This window comes from Orbicella faveolata, unplaced genomic scaffold, assembly GCF_042242905.1.
Source record: "Orbicella faveolata isolate gen_17 unplaced genomic scaffold, um_ofav_v1 contig_13, whole genome shotgun sequence".
Taxonomy (NCBI): Eukaryota; Metazoa; Cnidaria; class Anthozoa; order Scleractinia; family Merulinidae; genus Orbicella; species Orbicella faveolata.
The window spans coordinates 1622921-1641070 of NW_028301540.1; the positions used below are offsets into that span (position 1 = coordinate 1622921).

The window sequence follows — 18150 nt, forward strand, 5'->3', positions numbered from 1 at the left end:
TAAAATTTAACTCAGGGGAGGGGGTAGAGGAAAGAGCCGTAGTCTGTTGTTTCATCGTAATAAGTTTATCGAGGCTACAGGTTTCAGTGTAAATGTACCAACGAAGATTTGCGGAAAACACGTTTTTGAGTTTCCGACTACTTCACTGACATTAAGTTTTGACCAGCCGACAAAGAGGTAACCTACGCAGCGGGCGTAACATGGGAGAGAGGGAGAGAGAGAGAACGCAGCTGTCGCTCGGTCCATAAACCTGCAAAAAAAATAACGAAACCATGGCCCTTTGCACGATCCGATCACATGGAACAAAATCGCACACGCTGGGACGCAAGTTTCACAGTAGGACTTCCAAAACAAAACAACTCGTACCAGTCCACCTTGAACTGCCTTTGTTTTGGAAGTCCCACGGTGCAACTTGCCTCCCAGCGTGTGTGATTTTGTACAATGTGACCGGATCGTGTAAAGACCCTATTTTTAGACCGAACAGGCCAGTTCAATAAAGTATTTATTATAATAACTCTGTTTAGTCTGCTGATAAGTTGATGCGTCTCGGCGATCCATTCTCGGTTATACGAGCGCATGAAAGGTAAGCATTTATTCACGTTGTTTCTCACGTTGCTTTTGTGAACGTTCAACTAAAATTGTCCTCCAAACATGAAGGTAAAAAGATTTCTACTTTACAAAACCTGTTTATTTTGTACAATGTACTAAAAAAGCAATTTTTGAAGTTACTTCGTGCGGGGTCGATCTTAGCGGTCCGTATTGCAAAACTCAGAGCGTTAACTGAACCAGTTAGAATTCTCCTTTTTCTTGCAGACCAGTCCAGCCACATAATAAAGATCGGTATTAAACAGTCATTATTTCAAACATCTTTATCCATCTATATTTCTTTCAAATTTATACATGCTTTCGTGATTTTCAGACTTCCAAAAGCTAACACTTTTTAAATACAATTTTTAACATACTGTTGATATATACAACGAGAAAGAAGTCACGCGACCTCCAGTTAATATTCAACGATTATACAAACTTACTTTCACCATAGGTGAATATTTATCACGATCAAACCGCGTTAATCTCTTTAGTACAGATGGTAACTCTATGTAGGTATTACTTGTTATTATTCCCATCAAAATCCAGAAATTAATGGAATATAAACTAACGTTCAACTCGCGAGCTACATGGTAGCCAGTTTGTCAATTATTTACGCATGCGCTGATCACACAAATTGTGAACAATTTGCTAGTATTTAATTAATGCCTACCGTTACTCTGCTGTGAACAGGTAAGATTTTAAACCTAAGAACAAAATGCCTCGTCCCTTTTAGCGGCGGTTTACGCTCAGTCAAATTAAATCTAAAAACGCGCTGTAATTCTGCTGATGACCAGTTTTCATTACGCGTCTTTCAATTATAAAATCTTTCTCTTTCAATTTTATGTACTCTGTGTGACTTAGGGTCTGCCCTTAAATTAAGAAAAAAAAAAACAATCTTCGAAAGTGACATAAAATTACTTTGCCATTAAGGCATACAGTTTTTTGCTTTAACTAATGGAGCGGAGGTCTCAAAACTACTAGTGAGGATTATTTTTAAATATTCTGAAGCACTTGTAAGGTATTTCTATCGAGAAATCAACACAGGATAACGCAACAAACAAACAAATGAAACTAATATAAAACAACGTTCTAACGGTATTAATATTCCATGTCGAATGTTCAATGTTCAATCACGTGTGCTGACAGGAAGCCATTTTAAAGCACGACTCCAAAGATTCACGTGACCAATCTCATCCAAATCCTGTCAAGTGAAAGTTCTTGCATGGCAACTATTTTCTGTCGATGGCAACTAGATCAATCTGCTGTTTAGTGAGATTGTCCTGCTTGGAACTTAACCAAACTGTAATTTGCAGGATTTGATAATTTGTGTCAACCAAATGATTATTTGTGCCGACCGCACACTGAAGAAGATGAGATCCTTCTAAAGCTACGTTTTTCCCTCTGGTAAGGTCTTTATTTTAGGTTCCTTTTAAAAAGACTCATACCAACGAAACTGTGGAAGGTTCCAACGGGACCTACCACATGGTTAAGCTGATCTCGCCATACTGAGAGTCCCAGCGATAGAATGCCCTGGCCACACCCTTGCTGATCTCTAGCTGGCATCTCCATTTGCCATGATGACTTAGCGCTGTTGTGACGTGAGTAAACGTCTCCGATTCCAGACGATTTACTTCCTTGAACTTGTAAATTCTGTGTCCCACCTCGTTCGGAATGTAAGCGGTTCGTCTGCGATGCGCACAGCGCAGGCGGTAGAACAGTGTGACAGAATCGTCGTTTACCCAATCTCCTGTCAACAAAAAGCAAAAGTTGAAAACGAAGGCTGTAAATTTGGACGAGTGATTTTAGCCCAAGTGTATGGACTGCAGGGCCCAGACGACTTGTCTGTACAATAAAGGTTGTTAGTGTATACCACACCAGTGGATAGTGCTTTTTGCGCATTCTAATTGGTTACTCAAACTCAATAATGTTTGCTATTCTGAGCTGGCGCGGCGAAGGTCACATTTTGCGCGCGAACTTACGAAATAAAGACTTTTTGTAGTCTTTTGGGTCAATTTTTGCGGATATTTTATCCTACTAGTTTGGTATATACTAAAACAATTATTCCCCTCAGTGTCGGTGGCTAATGGTGGATATTTACCGAGCCACGAAGCAGCGAGGTCAATATCCACCACTGGAAACCTCTACTGTGGGGAATAACTGTTAACTATCGTTAACGTGAATCGATTAGGACGTTTGCTATTCATTCTGAAATGTTGATGACAGTATCTCTTGCGGCTTGTTCTACAATGCCTCAAAGCGTACAGAAACTGGAAAACTTACTAAATAAATCTGTGGAATTTCTTCAATCATCCTACGAAAGGAATCGTGCTGTTTGATTTTTTTCGCCGCGTACTTGCGGCGCAGAATTTGTTAAGATCAGGCGTAATTAAACTCCTCGCTCAGAATTTTTCAGCAGTGGTGAGTTAGAAATAAGTGAAGTCTTACCGCCAACATGAAGAACATATGTGACAGGGGCAACAACTCTCACATGAAATTCCCCGTGTGCGGAAGTAACATCTTGAAATCCTGTCATGTGACTTTCTGAAATCCAGTGGCCTGAACTCACGTAGAACACTTGAGTAGGGACATTCCTTTCGCAATTGCATACCCTGAGGATTCGGTCAGACCCAGGGGGTCCCTGTTGACCGGGGGTCCCGGGCTCCCCCTTAGCCCCCGTGGGGCCCTGGGGCCCAGCCGGGCCTCTCATGCCCCTTGGACCTTCCTTGCCTCTCCAACCAGGGATTCCGTTCGTTCCATTGATACCGGATTCCCCGGGCGGACCCTTCTTGCCTCTCCGGCCCAATAATCCCGGTTCCCCTTTTTCGCCTTTAGTGCCTGGAATTCCGTTGAGGCCATTTCTTCCAGGAGGTCCGTTAGGTCCTTGGGGGCCTGGATGGCCGGGAATTCCTGTTTAGAAAAACATTTTTGAAGCGTAAATATCATGACAGAACTTCAGCTACTTAGCATGACTCCGACGTTGAAGGTGGAACTGGATTTTGTAGATTAGACATGTAATGAAGGGGAACAGAGAGGAGCGTTGTGTTACAGCATTGGAGTGGAGAAGAAGACCAGGTCGACCCAAAGCAACATGGAGGAGAAAGGTTGAGAGAGAAAGGCGCGCATTTGGGTGGCAGTCAAGGGGGACTGTCAGAGCTCTATCAGTAAATCGAACTGAATAGAAGAAGAATGTTCAGTAAAGCATTATTTATGGCATGGAGAAATATACGCTGATATAGGTATAGGTAGATGGATACTTAGAATGATTCTAGAAGTTGAAAACATACGTGAATCATAGGAAAACTGACAAGAGAAGTTTAAGCAAATGGTTTCACGGCTCGGCGCATGGATGTTAGCCCATGCGATTCCGTTGTTTATGCCACTGAATTCCAAAGCAGGGTAACTATCGCGGCTACTTTTGCGGGAAACTTTTGTTCTGGAAATTTCACCGTCAGTCGACTCCCATACACAACTCAATTTCATTGGTTATAAAACAATCCGATGCGAGTAGAAAACTCGTGCGTTTGTCCATCCACAAAAAATTCGGCGGTTAAATATCTCTCCTGGAGTTTTTTAAGTTGCTACTAAGATATCGGCCCAGCTGGGCGTTTCAAGTTGAGCTTTTCATGATTTCATTTCTTCGACTTAGAAATAACGTGTTTCAAGAACAAATGCCGACTTCTACATCACAAGAGGGCAATATCTATCTGTACTGGGTATATGACCTTATGTGGTATGGGCGTGGTTGAATAAGAACGGAATACGAGGAAAAATGCATTTAGCAACTTTGGTGAACGATGATTATGTAAAGATTTACAAGATAATGTTTAAGGTGATTATTTCACGCAAAAACAATCTTAGTCCAGAATGTGGGATTACGTACGTTAAAAGAAGCAATCGAACGTTGACTGTTAAAGAAATCACAAGTTGATTTTTCAAAGAACTGCAATTGAATTTGACAAATAGAAAATTGAAACAATCTTTATGCATCAACAGCTAAAAGCACATAGCAAGGTGAAAAACTGATTAAGCCGCAGGGTTTGATACTTTGCTTACCACTTAAAAGCAATTCTTATATGCACTGATTAGGAGAGTTAGAACGTGACAAGTAAGATGGACGAGACAGCTTGGCGACAGTGGGCCCGCAGAAAGATTCCTGAACACAAAATTACACACGAGGCAGCAAGCAAGTTATTTCCGGCACATTTTGTTGAAAATCATTCCGAGAGTTATACTCTGAACAACAACTTGATATAAATGAAATGGTTAACTCGAAAATTGTAGCGTTTGCCAAGCTACTTAACAATTTCGTTTGAAGCACAAAAGCTTTAAATGCATTCATTAAAAACCACCCTTTGATATTTGTGGCATATTGTCAAAGCCTTTATTTCTCTCAAGGTAGCTTGCTTTATGATTGAAACCTTCTTATCTGTTATCTATCTTTTATTAAAGAACAGGATTGCGGGAAAAATATAGTCTGTTATATTCGTCAAGGAAAACTTGTAAAACAATTCTTTCTTTTGTTTTCATTTTGGATAACTACTTGGAAAGTAACACTCAGATTTGAGAATTTAACTGTTGCATAGCACGTTCTCAGTTTTAAACGAGCTCAGTCACGGTTTGCGCATATTGAAAAGTTTAGCCTCAATTTTTCAAATTCGTCGTTTGTAATCCGTGTTAATCTTCTCCATCCTTGTTCCTTTATGGTTTATCATTATCTCTTTGGTGTTTTTCTATCTTATTAAACTGCACGTTTAAAGTGCGTGTTACACATTAGTCTCCATTAATAAAAACCAAATATAAAATTGCTCTTTAAAATATTAGATAGCTTCATTGAGATAAGCTATTTGTATTGCTTGGAAGGGTGTTACAAGTAAGTGAAACAGGAAATTGATACATTTTGTAAGCAATATATTCCTGATTAAAAGTCAGATGATATCTGATGAAGCACATTGCTATATTACAGGAGGGGTTTTGCACAAGAGTATAAAATCCGGAATGCTTTTTATGGAAAAGATACCTCAGATTCTCAGCAGCTGGAGTCCTACATTGTAAAATAAGTTTTTGACTTTTAACACAACTGATACATTCTCCAATTTTCAAACTATATTTAACACGGTAAGGAAACTTGGAGAATTTACTACCCAATGAGTTTAAAATCCGACCCCTACCATGACATGAGATAAATTCTGGTCTCATTGTACCGAAAGCAACGATTCATCAATTGTGGTTGTTTCATTTCAAGACATTTTGAAACGTGCTAGGTGTTCGGAAGCCGTGTATATTGAGCAACTCTTAAAAAAAAAAGACAGGAACCAGTGTGAAAAAGAGCAATGTCAGGAAGAGGATTGAATTGGATCACATTAGAAAAAGTTTTGATCCGTCCACAAAATCTCAAAGTTTGTTGTCAAGAAGACAAACTTCCGTAGGAAAAAAAGATGGCGACCGGTACATATTTATCCCTAATTCGTAGCGCAGGAAAACTTTCACAACGCTCATAAAAACGGACCAACCAAGTTCTAAAATCTTCAAACCTAGCATACACAATGTCGTTAGCACGGAGACGAAGCTTCAAGAACAGGGCTTTCCTTGTACATTATAGGCTGTGTAAGGTTCGCATGGTAGTGTGGTGAAACGCACAGCAGCCTTTATTTTTTTCCTCTGGAGAATTTATTCAATAGCATCCCTGTCAGAACCTATACAGTTATAACTTACTGAATTATTTTTACTTACATCGTATGAAAAGCTTACCGTTTCTCCCTGGTGTTCCTGGAATCCCCTGAAATGATAAAGAAAGTGTGAGTTCCTAAAGAAGGAAAGACAAAAAAGGCGCAAAACTGACTCGTCAAAAGAGCTACGTCACGGTTTGCACGTCTTGTAAAGTTTAGCCTAAATTTTTCAAGTTCGTCGTTTGTAATCCGTGTCAATCTTCTCCATCTTTAGCCATCCTTGTTTCTTTATGATTTATTATTATCACTTTGGTGTTTTTCTATCTTAGCAAAGTTTTATTTTCAGGTTTTCTTCAATTCAAAGATAATTTTTTACGTGGCCAAAGTAACTCAAAATACTGTGACTGAGTTCCTTTTAGTCTAATATCAAGAATAATTTGATTCAATTGCTTTTTGTGAAGGTGAGACCGATTTTTAATCAATCAAAAACATGTACATCGTTGAACAGGCCATTTGCCGTTTATTTCTCGGTTGGTAGCACCTTTTTTTAAAAACACTCTTGCGCGTGCAAAAGATCTAACAGAATTTCGAAGCGCGAGCATGTGTCATTTGTTGAGTCATCATTGCCTAGGATATTTCAACAGATGACCAAACCACATCATAGTATAAAGATGTGCGCTGTGCAGAGTTAGTACGTGCTGGTTATAAAGGGATTACGAGGTAAGTCAAAACAGTTTACATTCACGTCAAGATCATGAACTTACAACGGGTTTGAAATCCTAAACACACGAGAGTCAAGGCTGGGTTGTTTAAAGCCCGATTAAACTAACCCAGAATTAGCGAGAACTTTGATGTCAGTTTTGTAAACTTTTGGTGAGAATTTCTGTTTACATTGCTTGTCGTTCTGTTTTTACTTTAAGTAATCTCAAACTACACAAAACATAAGCAGTGAAAAACCTTATTTTTTAACAAAAAAAATGATACTTCGATTAACTTTTAATTCCGCGTTAGCGCTAACCGGCCATCGAACAACTCGGCCCAGATTAACTTTCAATCTCAACCCAACCGCGGAAACGTTCAAAATTCATTCCGAAATCTTCCTTTTCTCTGACAATCTGCGACAGATTGAGTCGAGCAAGCCGTATTGTACCTAAAGTTACATTTTACATAAATTGAGAAACTCTGGTTGAAAAGGATTTTTAACGCTATATAGCGCTCTTTACCGAAAGCATGACCTTCTTTAGTTGCTCAAGAACAGTATTCAGTCAGTTGCTTCAGTTACTGGGAAATTTCAAATATGCGGAAAAAAAACTATTTATGACGTTCCCCTCCCCTTGTTCTTCCCATTAACCCACCCCCAACCTATCCTCCCACGCTTTTTTTTTTTTTCATGGTTCAGTAGCTCACAAAAGGCCTTCGATAACAGCTTGCCGCTGCTTATCCCGTTTAACTGGTTAGAGAATAAACCTTTGCCAGTTAGGATCCACTAAGGTTTAGTATGTTATCTGGAAAGAAGAACGTTAAGCGACATTTTTCAGTCAAAACTGAGTAAAACAAATGTTTTCGTCGGAAACATTCCGTAATGAAGGCGACTGTTGAATCTAACCCACACTGAGTTGTTGTGTTTATTTGCTTTCATTTATAAACAAATTAGGTTGGAAGAAATGAACTCCTTCTAAACTTTACCTTTCGAAAATAAATATTCCCTCGACATGAAAGAAGAGAGTTGAAAATATCGGCCTCGTGCGTTTCAGGTTTAAGAACTTTTGGTTTGATATTCATGGAAACTTTGTTCCTTCCAACTTTGATGCCAATTAGCAGCGTTTGAACCAGCCACAGTTTCACTTTCACAAAGCCTAAAGCACAATGTAAAAACCGCAAATGTATGCACCAAAGGAAGAGAAGGATCGTAACAAATAATAAGTCGAGCCATTTACGACATAAATCACTCTTGATAATGAAGGGTACGTGGAAGATTGAGCAGAGATCTGGTTTGTTCCAAAATTATAATCTTGATACGTTACGTTGCGCTAACACAGCATGCGGTTCGCAAGGAAATACAAACGTCATTTTCTTTACTTCTTTCAAATCACAAAACTTGGCTGAAAGAGCGGAAAGGTTTGACGACAATAAGGTTGCGCAAGTACCTTTATCAATAACAATCTTATAAAGGAAAACCGCATCTTGATGGGATGAACTCGATAAAGTTTCCTTTGCCTTTCACAACATGAAAGGTTTACTTGCTGATTTACTCTTTCTAGATTTTAGCATAAAAAACGCCTTCGCTCACGCACTGCTCATTCCTTATTGATCAGATAATTTTACCAAATTAATTAATCTCTTTTTGTTGGTGGGGTGTTAAACGAACATTTACATCAAACGAACACTGACTTTGATACCGCAATGCCAAATTTGCCAAGGTCATTCCGTGACAAATATCTGCCTTAATCAAACATGTGAAACTTGTCGCTTCTTAGTTTTTCTCTGGAACTGTTCTCAAGTAAACAGTCTTACAAAGACCATTTGCTGGCTGACCAAATTAGCACGTTCGTATTGTTTTGCCTGAGCTGACAAGTTGCTATCAAAAAGGCCGCTCTGAACAACATTGTACATTTCTCTGCAAAGAGCGTCTGAAACCTTACCCTTCACGAGGGATGTTCAATGTTACACGAACTCGAAATATCTTCAGCCAGCTCGAATATTTACTTTCCGTAAAAACATCCAGCTTCTTCGTCACAAGGCTGTTTGATATTGTATTAGAACAACGACGATAAATACGATGTAGTTCACCGCTAACGTTTGAAAAGGATTTCTTCTCGGTTTTCTATCTCAGTAAGGAGACCTTGCTTTCCAATAAACCCAGTAAACTGCGTCACAAGCTTTGCACACTGGGTAAACTTGAAGTACATGGAAGTTGTACGCGGCAAGAATATTAATTTTGCTCTTCAACTAGTGTGATCCGCTTTAGGACAAAAATAACTAGCAGGGTCAAGAGCTTGTGTTATTCTATATTGGAAGCGTGCTATTGAGTAAAAGTGGGTTGTTTCATGACCAGGTTAGAAGAGACATTAAAAACATCTACGTATGACAACATGGATGCGAAAATCCACTCCACGAAAAAAAATTCTTCCGCGCTGCGACTTCTTTGCACGACTTTGCTGAAATAATGCTTCTTTGTTTACAATGCTGAATTTTAAACAGCCTTACGTTTGAATGAAAGAGTAATAAATGTTTTTCTACTCACACAACAAGTTACGCTCTTGCAGCGCGAATTTCCCTTCTCAATGTCAGTGGAGTTAGCCTCTTGGCACAAACTGGGAAAGAAAAATGCGTGTTAAGATTTCGTGAAAAAGGAAAAACGTAGTTTTTCTTCCAGCTTGAGTGTGTTGTTCTCTCTTATCTCACACCTCTGTAATTATAGTACCGTAAGACTCCAAGGTTTTCTCGAACCCTTGTACTCTGAATGTAGCTAGAAACGTAGCAACCACATGTTGAACGGAAGTACTAACCTTAATGTTGGAAGTCGCAAGCATGTTGTGGCCAGAAGTAGTAATATTATCTGACAGTTTCCCAGCGTAGCCATCCTCGCATACAACTTGTAGCGTATCAGCTCAGCTCACCGAGTGTCTGAAATTAATTCAAAAATTCGCGTTGTAGATCACTGCCTTATTACCGTAATAAATTCACTTCAAAAATCACCGGTGCAGAACCGCCAAGCCTATAACCAGGCGAGAATACTGAACAATACTGAATTAAATTTCTAAGACATTGTGCGTACAATTAGTTTGGTCAATTAGACTATTGCCCTTGGCTGAAGTTCACCTTGTAAAAGGCGAATATTTTCCTCCTGGATATATTATTATCGCCGTGAGCTCAGGGAAGACATGACCTTATGTAAGCCCTTTCCCTGTATCGCAAATTTGATGGATGTCAGTCAGTGCGGATAGCGTATGTATTCGTTGAGAATGTCCAATACTGAAATGTTATTCCGTTGCCAAAAATGCTTGCTTTTAGCTTTGTCACGGAACATGGCATGTTTAAAATCCCGCAAAAGTAACCGACTTTTATGCCACTGTGATCCTTTTGAATGAATTTGCAATTATTATACACACCTCAGTGGTAAACATTGTGCGGTGTGTTTTTTTTCTCGTGCGAATTAAGCTGCGATGTTGTGTTCGTGTGATGTGGATCCACTGTAGGTACTTAGCTTAACACTTCTACGAAAAGCTTCTTTGATAAGGATAATAATCCGATTTGAACCACTTCAATAGATTCATTTGAACAAAAAATGAAAAACGTAATTTTTTAGCAGACTTGCAAGCAATACATGTATGTTGAGGAATTAATTTCAAGTAAACATTGATGAAAGAAAACAGTTGTTCAATGGGTTGTTTTGTAAAACATTGAACCCAAGGGACAGAGTAGCAATACCTTCTCGAATCTGCTAACTAAATAAATTAAAATTAATCTTTGGTGATTAACGTGCCATTTTTGCGATTTCTTCCTTTAAACAAAATGGTTTGAAAGAACGACAGTGTTAATTTTTGTGATGCTTCTATTGGCAATTATTTACTGCTGAGTTTCGATGGATACATTGATTTAAACAGAAAACAAAAAAAAAAGCTTTACACCAGTCAAGGACATAAAAGTAGAAATGTCTCATTTGAAAAAAATTCATCATTTCCTTCAGTTCAGCGATAACATCTTCAGTCATAATTTCGAGATTTCACAAGTAGGGTACCGTCCACAGCGCTTGTCCCGTCCGGGGAAATTTGAAAACGCAGCTTATTTCTACAGTTTGGCCTACCGTTCACACTAATCCGTCACGAAAACGGAGTTTTTCGAAAATGCTTTTCAAACCGGAGGAATTTGAAAACGACGACTTTGCGTTTTAATGTAGACGGAAAACATTTTGAAAACGGAGCTTTTGGAAAAGGATGACGTCACGATAATAATCGTGAGATTTCCCTGACGGAGTTTTCCTCAAACACAAATCCAAAATGGCCGGAGATTGTTTCGTTTTCAATTCCTCCGGCGTAGTGTGGACGGAGACATTCGATTCGTTTTCAGAGTTAAAACGTCGTTTTTAAATTTCTCCGGCGTAGTGTAGATTGGGCCTAACCTAAGACTGATTTTTGAGTTTTCACCAAATTTGTTGCTCACTTCTTGCTCATTGTCAATCAGCCGTATTTCGTGGTTTTAAAATTTTACTTGCTATTTTCAGACCTTTTCAACTAGCGGGTGGACATACTCAAACTCATATTTTATGTTACTGCAAAAGTCAATTCATGCTGTACATTACAGCAATGAACCCTTCAAATGGCAATAAAATAAACTGTTTATTTGGAAATTAGATAAACCAGCTAAAACGTAAACTGAGAACACTCGTACCTTCTTGTGATGGCAAGTAACTCTCTGTCTGACGTAAAGAAATAAACACTATCGACTCCTCTGCCTTATAGACAACACTCTTAGAGATTCAGTCCTTGACGGCGACCTATCATAATTTTTATAAATCTCGCTCGGAAAATGTAGCTTGAAAACTCATTTTGTGACTACTAAACCGAGACCGCTGAAAAGCGTACGAAATTTAGGATGGAAACTAACCAATCAGCAAAAGGGAAAGTTTCCTGAGGTTTTCAAAGTTATTGGTTTATGTTATTGGTTTATTAGAGAAAAAGATCGCTATCCTTTGTTCTCAAGTAATGTTTTATTTGGTTGCTGCGCCTTTCAATAACTCGCGGACTTCAAAATTCAAAGCTCAACCGACAAATGTGTTTCTCGCTACGGTCAATCAAATGTTAGGCGGCTCCTCCCAGCTTCCGACTACTGCTGAGCGCACAGTAATCGAATCGTTGAGCACAGTTCAGACAACGAAACAGTGGTCGGCAGTAGTTGGAAGCTGGGAGGAAGCTGGGAGGACGCCGAACATTTGATTGCCGAACATTTGATTGGCGGTAGCGAAAAACGCATTTGTCGGTTGAGCTTTGAATTTTAGAGCCCGCATGTTATTGAAAGGCGCAGTAACTCTTTTTCCAAGTGGCCCGGTTCGAGTAGTCGCACTGTTTTCGATGGGGTCATGACTAATTAAGTGTCCCTCATGACAAGAGTCCCTTATGAATTTTTTCCAGTAGTTCATTTTCCTGATATAATCAACAATGTTCTTTCTTACTAGTGTCGAGGTTTAAATGTGCGACTGATGGAACGAAGTCTAGTTATGGAGACATTGAAAACCGGTGCAGCATTGTAGATCCCGGAATATTGTATTGCATCAACAATTGCTTAAGCAACCGATGTCGAAATTCTTTGTTTTCTATGATTCTTTAAGGCGTTATCGGGCTCATTGTTTATTGCCACTGGTTATAGTTGTTGAAGCGTTATGGTTTTTTGAGTGTTGTTGCCATCAAGTCCAGAATTTTTCTCAGGAGGAGGTGCACCACTAAGATATGGCCTAACTGAGTGTTTTTTTTTTGTGCAGAATACCAGTTACATTAGAAAGCCGTATGTCATCTCAGGGGGGAGGGGCTACGCACCCCCTGCACCCTCCCGCTAGATTCGCCCCTGAAGTTACTGGTATGATTAGTAATTATCCATTTTATCGTACAGTTAGTTAGATACGCCCTGCGCTCGGCTACTGTACTGATATTTGAATTTCCAATTCGGCCGAAATTTAGATATATTATTTTCAATATTTACGATATAAATCCAGAAAATAAAAATAAAAACGAGTTATATCCTAGGCAACCCAGCGAGAGGTTAGATATTCAGCTAAAAATCAAAATATTTGATTTCATTGTCCATAATATTACAAGTAATGAAAAACTGTATATAATCTACGCTGAACTTTATTAATGCTGCTACGCAATGAATCAAGGCAGGTTTTCTTTAAAACTTTAACAAATTTATGCGATCGGTTGAATGATATAACCTACTACGTCCTAGGGCGCTCTTTACACGATCCCGGGTCGCTTTTCACCCCGGGTTGAATCATCGCGGCGGGTAACCCTTTTGCAGTCAAATGTTTATAAGCGTTTAAATGAAAACAGTAGTCAAGCCGGGTCAGCTCCCCTTGCCGGGTAACCCTTGTCGAGACCCGGGTTGATCCGGCGAGAGGGGTCGAAATTTCTTCAATTCTAACAGTGGGCCAAAACCTAACCCGAGTTGGTACTTTCAGTCAAATGACCATGTTGTTGTTGTTGTTGTTTTTTTTGGTTTGTACATCAGGACCTCCCACAATTCCGTTATACTTTCTAGGTTTTTTGTTTGTCATCTTTCCAGGCCATGTTTTAAGTTTTTGATCGGTAGAAAGGTTGGCCCGGGTCAGGCTCGAAGCAAACCACAGGCCATTGCAGACTGACAACCCGGGTTGGTGTAAAGTGTTAATTTTTAGCAGTCTCTGTGGTGATTCAACCCGGAGTAAAAAGCAACCCAGGGTCGTGTAAAGAGGGCCGTAGTGCTAACTCCATACACGAAACTTTATAATACTACTTTCTCGGTTTTGTCTGATCGCTGTACTGCTCCACCTGATCGAAGCTATGAAGTATTTGGTACTACTATTTGGCCAGAACATCGCCATAACAGATTTAAACTACCCTTAGTATTTTAATTACTTCATTGTGTCGCTTTCTTTTACAAGCGCTCCCTTATCGCTGCAGTTGGCGCCACGTTACAAGGTGCCAACGAGACTGAGAAAGTTAGGGCTTTGTTTCATTCATTTATGCCTTTATGCGAATAATCTCACACTGTCATGACCAATCTCGCATGTTTCACATTACCTTTTTGCTTTGTTTCGAATTATAATGGTCACTATCTCTGGAATTCTATTCAGTGTAATTCATGATATTAAAATAGCCAGACGAGACGGCACTTCCAATGTTTCTTATTTGCTCTGGAGTGACTCACAGACGGAGACTCATTGTTATAAATACAAACCACGGTTTCAAATGAAAAAAAAAAAAATCAGTAATAATTAGAAGAAAGTTAAGGAGTTTGCTATATAATTTTCAAATGGAAGATAATACACTCTGAAGCACTCAAAATGATTTATTTGTTGCATCAGTTTGAACTCGCCAAAATTGCGACTACAGTGGGTTTGTCGTCGCTGAGTTTAACTCAAAATTCTCCTGAGTTCCACAAAGATCTAGGAGGGCCACGAAAGCCAAATTCCCTGTTTGGTCGACAAGTGTGCCCGCCCTTGGAGATTAACAACTCTTGGCGGCTACTTAAAAAAAATCTTCCACTCAATTATATCGCTCAAAGATCTCAAATTTTAAAAGCATTAGCAATTGAAAAATGCAAATAAACTATTGTGAATGCCAATACATTAAACGCTGATGCTATATTAAAACAATATAAATAGAGGGATCAAGATGACATGGAAAATAAACACCGTATTACATTTAGTTCGATCTGATTCTAAGTCCTGCCTTCCAACTTTGCACAATTTCTAAAGACGTTTGCAGATTGCAATTTCAGTGAATACACTTTCGCCGTTTCCAGTCGCTGATCCGAAAAGCCAGAAGCACCGCTAATATCATTAATAGGGATTATTAATTGAAGGACCAAAACAGTATCGTAGCAACCATACAGTGTGTGGTATGTGCGGGTAGACTGAGCGAAAACAAAAATTCTACGCCATAACACTCGCCATAAAAAACTTTTACGCATGGATGTCTTCGAAGAACTCAGTGTTAAGTTTTTCGCACTGGTATTTCGACAAGAACAACGATACGGTTATTGCGTAAAATACTAAATGTTTTGTTTTAGCTTTCTATATCAAACAAACACAAAATTGCAGCAAAATTGTAGAACAATATTCCAAATTAACAGAACTTACGTCGTTTATCATCCATCCCTTTCGAATGTTTGTGGGCAGTTTGTGCATTTGTCCGCCCATTGACCGAGAGCCGTTGCAATGACGATATAAGGAATAAAAATCAAGTCATACTTACTGATACTAATAAGGCGCTAGTCTTTGAGGTAAATGCTCAACATCTGGGACTTGAATTTAACTCCATACTTCATTCCATTGGTGACCGACACACAACTCATATCTACGTAAATCGAATTCGAACAGTTTGTCGATCATGTGACCAACTGATTGAGTGATTGCGTAAAAGACTGCTGGATATATGACGAGGCGATTTTGTGTGAGGTAGAATTAGCAAAAAAGAACCTGCCTACACTATAGCTGTAAATCAACTAAATAAATGAAAGCTAATGGAATTCATTGTTCATGACATGTCCCTATATCATAAAAAAATTAATGAAACGTAGTAAAAAAAAAAAAGAATTGATGCAAGCAACAGTGTCGTAAAAAAAATCATGATAATGATGAGGTGCTTTTGTCATCTCGATCTTAGGTTATTTTTTTTTTCTCGAATACAAAAAAAAACTGCTCTGAAAATCATGTCTGTGATGGGGCGTGCAGAGTCGCATTTCTTATTCTCTCCGCAAACAGCCAAGTAAATTGCAAACTTCTGTCATAAGGAATGTTTCCATTCACATGCAGAACCTACAAACCCGATGACATTACCATAATTATTGTTGTCTTTCAACAGGAAAGCGGAATGCTCAACCATTTTGCTCCAGAGGTGATTCAATCAAACGTTTCTGTACTCGATTAAATGTGGTGTTCTCTCGGTACCATTGACAAAAGCAAGCAAAGTAATACAAGAGTGAAAGGACTCCTGACTGAGATCAAAACCGCCTACCTCACTATAAAGACAATTTGGCACAGAAAAACCATGGTGAATAGAGAATGATCTTGCTGCGACTGAAATCCTTTCCATCTAAGATGAGATTTAAATTACCTCCTCCCACTCGGTCCAAAATCTTGTACAATATAATTCGCAAGATAAGATGGCGCCCTTAAGGCCAGTGAATGCACCACTTAAAAGCAATTTAAGAACAGTTTCAGAGCATACCTTACATGCACATAGCATATATTGTGCTCAAATACTGGTACACATTCAAGGCTGCTCCTTTGCAAGAACGCCACTCAAAACCAAGTACAAGTATGTCTATAGATAATTATTACTAATAGATAATCATAGATAAGTATAGATAATCATGGAGTGTTGTTGATCTGATACGGCCTCAGTTAAGCTCGATTTTTTCCAAACTCGATTTTCAGCCGTTATGAGAGTCGAGTTGTCATCCTACTCCCATATTGGACATTTATTTGCTCTTTATGTTTATATTTTAAAAATCATTTACTATCACTGTTTTATAAAATAACTGAGCTACTACGCGCCGTCTCATTGGTCGATAGGTGTGTTTAGATGAGGTTATGCAAACACGGTTGTGACGTTTTAGATTCGCGCGTATTTTTGAGAAATATTTTATAAAAGCGATAGAGCACTTTTTCCGTGTTTACATAGCCTCATCTAAACACTCGGGAGGTTGGGAGAATTCTCGAAAGTTATGCAAACCCTCGACTACGTATCAGCTTTGCATAACTTTCGAGAATTCTCCCAACTCTCCTCGTGTTTAGAAAAGATATTACCTTGATAATCTCTTGGTTTAGATTAACGCTTAATTAACGACTAAAAAAGTATTTTATCGTTATTTTGTAAATTGTGTTTCCTAATCTCTCATTGGTTATTTGCTCGACGACATTTCTTTGTAAAAAAGTTCAATTTCCCTGCTTTACCTTCCACTGTGTGGATTTTTCCTTGTAACTTGCATCCGTGAAATTATTAAACTAAATATCATGATAAACCACTTCACAATGGCCTTTTGAATCGGTTTTTAACAATCAGTGTACTGTTTCTTTTTTAAACTACGTTTCCGTTCTGAAATACGATTACATAAAACGCCCATCCTTACGAAATGAAAATTTGAATGCTAACTTAATTGGAACCCTATCTAAATCTAAACTTAACTTTAATTTTCACAATAAATTGCTTCTTAGTTTTTCTGAAGTGCATACAAAGATACAAGTGCCTCTTAAAGAAAAGGATCTTACAGTGTGAACGGTCACATTTCGCTTCATTAAACACACTGAGACAGTACTCACAGGAAACCAGGTATTTATTCGATCTTTTAAGTTGTAAAGCAAATATATGTATAGTCTAGAGAACTGTCCACTGTATCACGCGTTTTCATTTTTTTTAACACATTAAAACATGCATGGGAATTATCTCCATTCATTCCTGCTCAATACAAATTAATGCAAAGACAGGCAAAGCAATTTTAAATTTGCTACAAATTAACAAGTGTAAAAAACATTGAATGCCTTCGTGATCAGAGATTCTCGCAAAAAGGAAAACAACAATAACAACAACAACAACAAACACGTGCATACGTCAGTCAGGGCACACGGTCACCCGGTGGCCAGGCGCGTGCCTGTTGTCTACCGCCATTCAGTCGGATTCTAATGTATTTCACTGATCCCGTTGAGCGATAGCATTGTAGCTGCCTGTTTGTTGATCAAATCACCGATGAAAGATCATAACACCAGAAATTGAACTTTGAAGTATATTCAACTGTCGGGAGGAAATGCTTTCGACATTATGTGCAATGTTCAACGTGGTTCTCCAAGTTGATCGTAACCTCTACCAAATGCAACAAACACGCTCTATTTTATACGGGGTTCAAAAATGCCAAGGCAATACAGTGTTAAAAAATAAAAGACCAGAACAGACAAAAAAACACGACGCCGCGGCGAACAAGCTAACATAATAAAATTAACAAGGTTATAAAAATGCGAAAAATGTCAATTCAAACATTTTAAAATGTTAGTTTTGATGTGTGTCCCATTTCTTAGAAGTTTAGGTTATTCTTCTTTTCATTCCAAATGGAGACCTCCCCGAGGTAGTAGTAACTTTGCATTTCAAACTACTTTGTTTAAACTATGCAGATTTCATAGTCCTTCTTAGCAGCAAAGAGA

The 18150-nt window shown here is 38.7% G+C and overlaps 1 protein-coding gene across 4 annotated transcripts; it reads right to left on the reverse strand.

Moving 5' to 3' along the window:
* Positions 1–854: 854 nt before the first annotated feature.
* On the reverse strand, positions 855–16068 carry LOC110047824 (uncharacterized). 4 transcript variants are annotated; one of them, XM_089283993.1, is made up of 7 exons: positions 15971–16066; positions 15209–15310; positions 9767–9884; positions 9502–9571; positions 6340–6367; positions 3037–3498; positions 855–2338 (listed from the first exon to the last, which is right to left on the reverse strand). In XM_089283993.1, exons 3-7 carry the CDS (start codon positions 9838–9840, stop codon positions 2067–2069), a joined length of 906 nt encoding a protein of 301 aa, XP_089140119.1. In that variant the 5' UTR covers positions 9841–9884; positions 15209–15310; positions 15971–16066; the 3' UTR covers positions 855–2066. The 4 variants fall into 4 exon arrangements, with proteins under 4 accessions (XP_089140119.1, XP_089140120.1, XP_089140122.1 ...); XM_089283994.1 differs by lacking the exon at positions 15209–15310 and having other exon boundaries at positions 15971–16068; XM_089283996.1 differs by lacking the exons at positions 15209–15310; positions 15971–16066 and adding an exon at positions 10080–10314.
* Positions 16069–18150: the final 2082 nt, after the last annotated feature.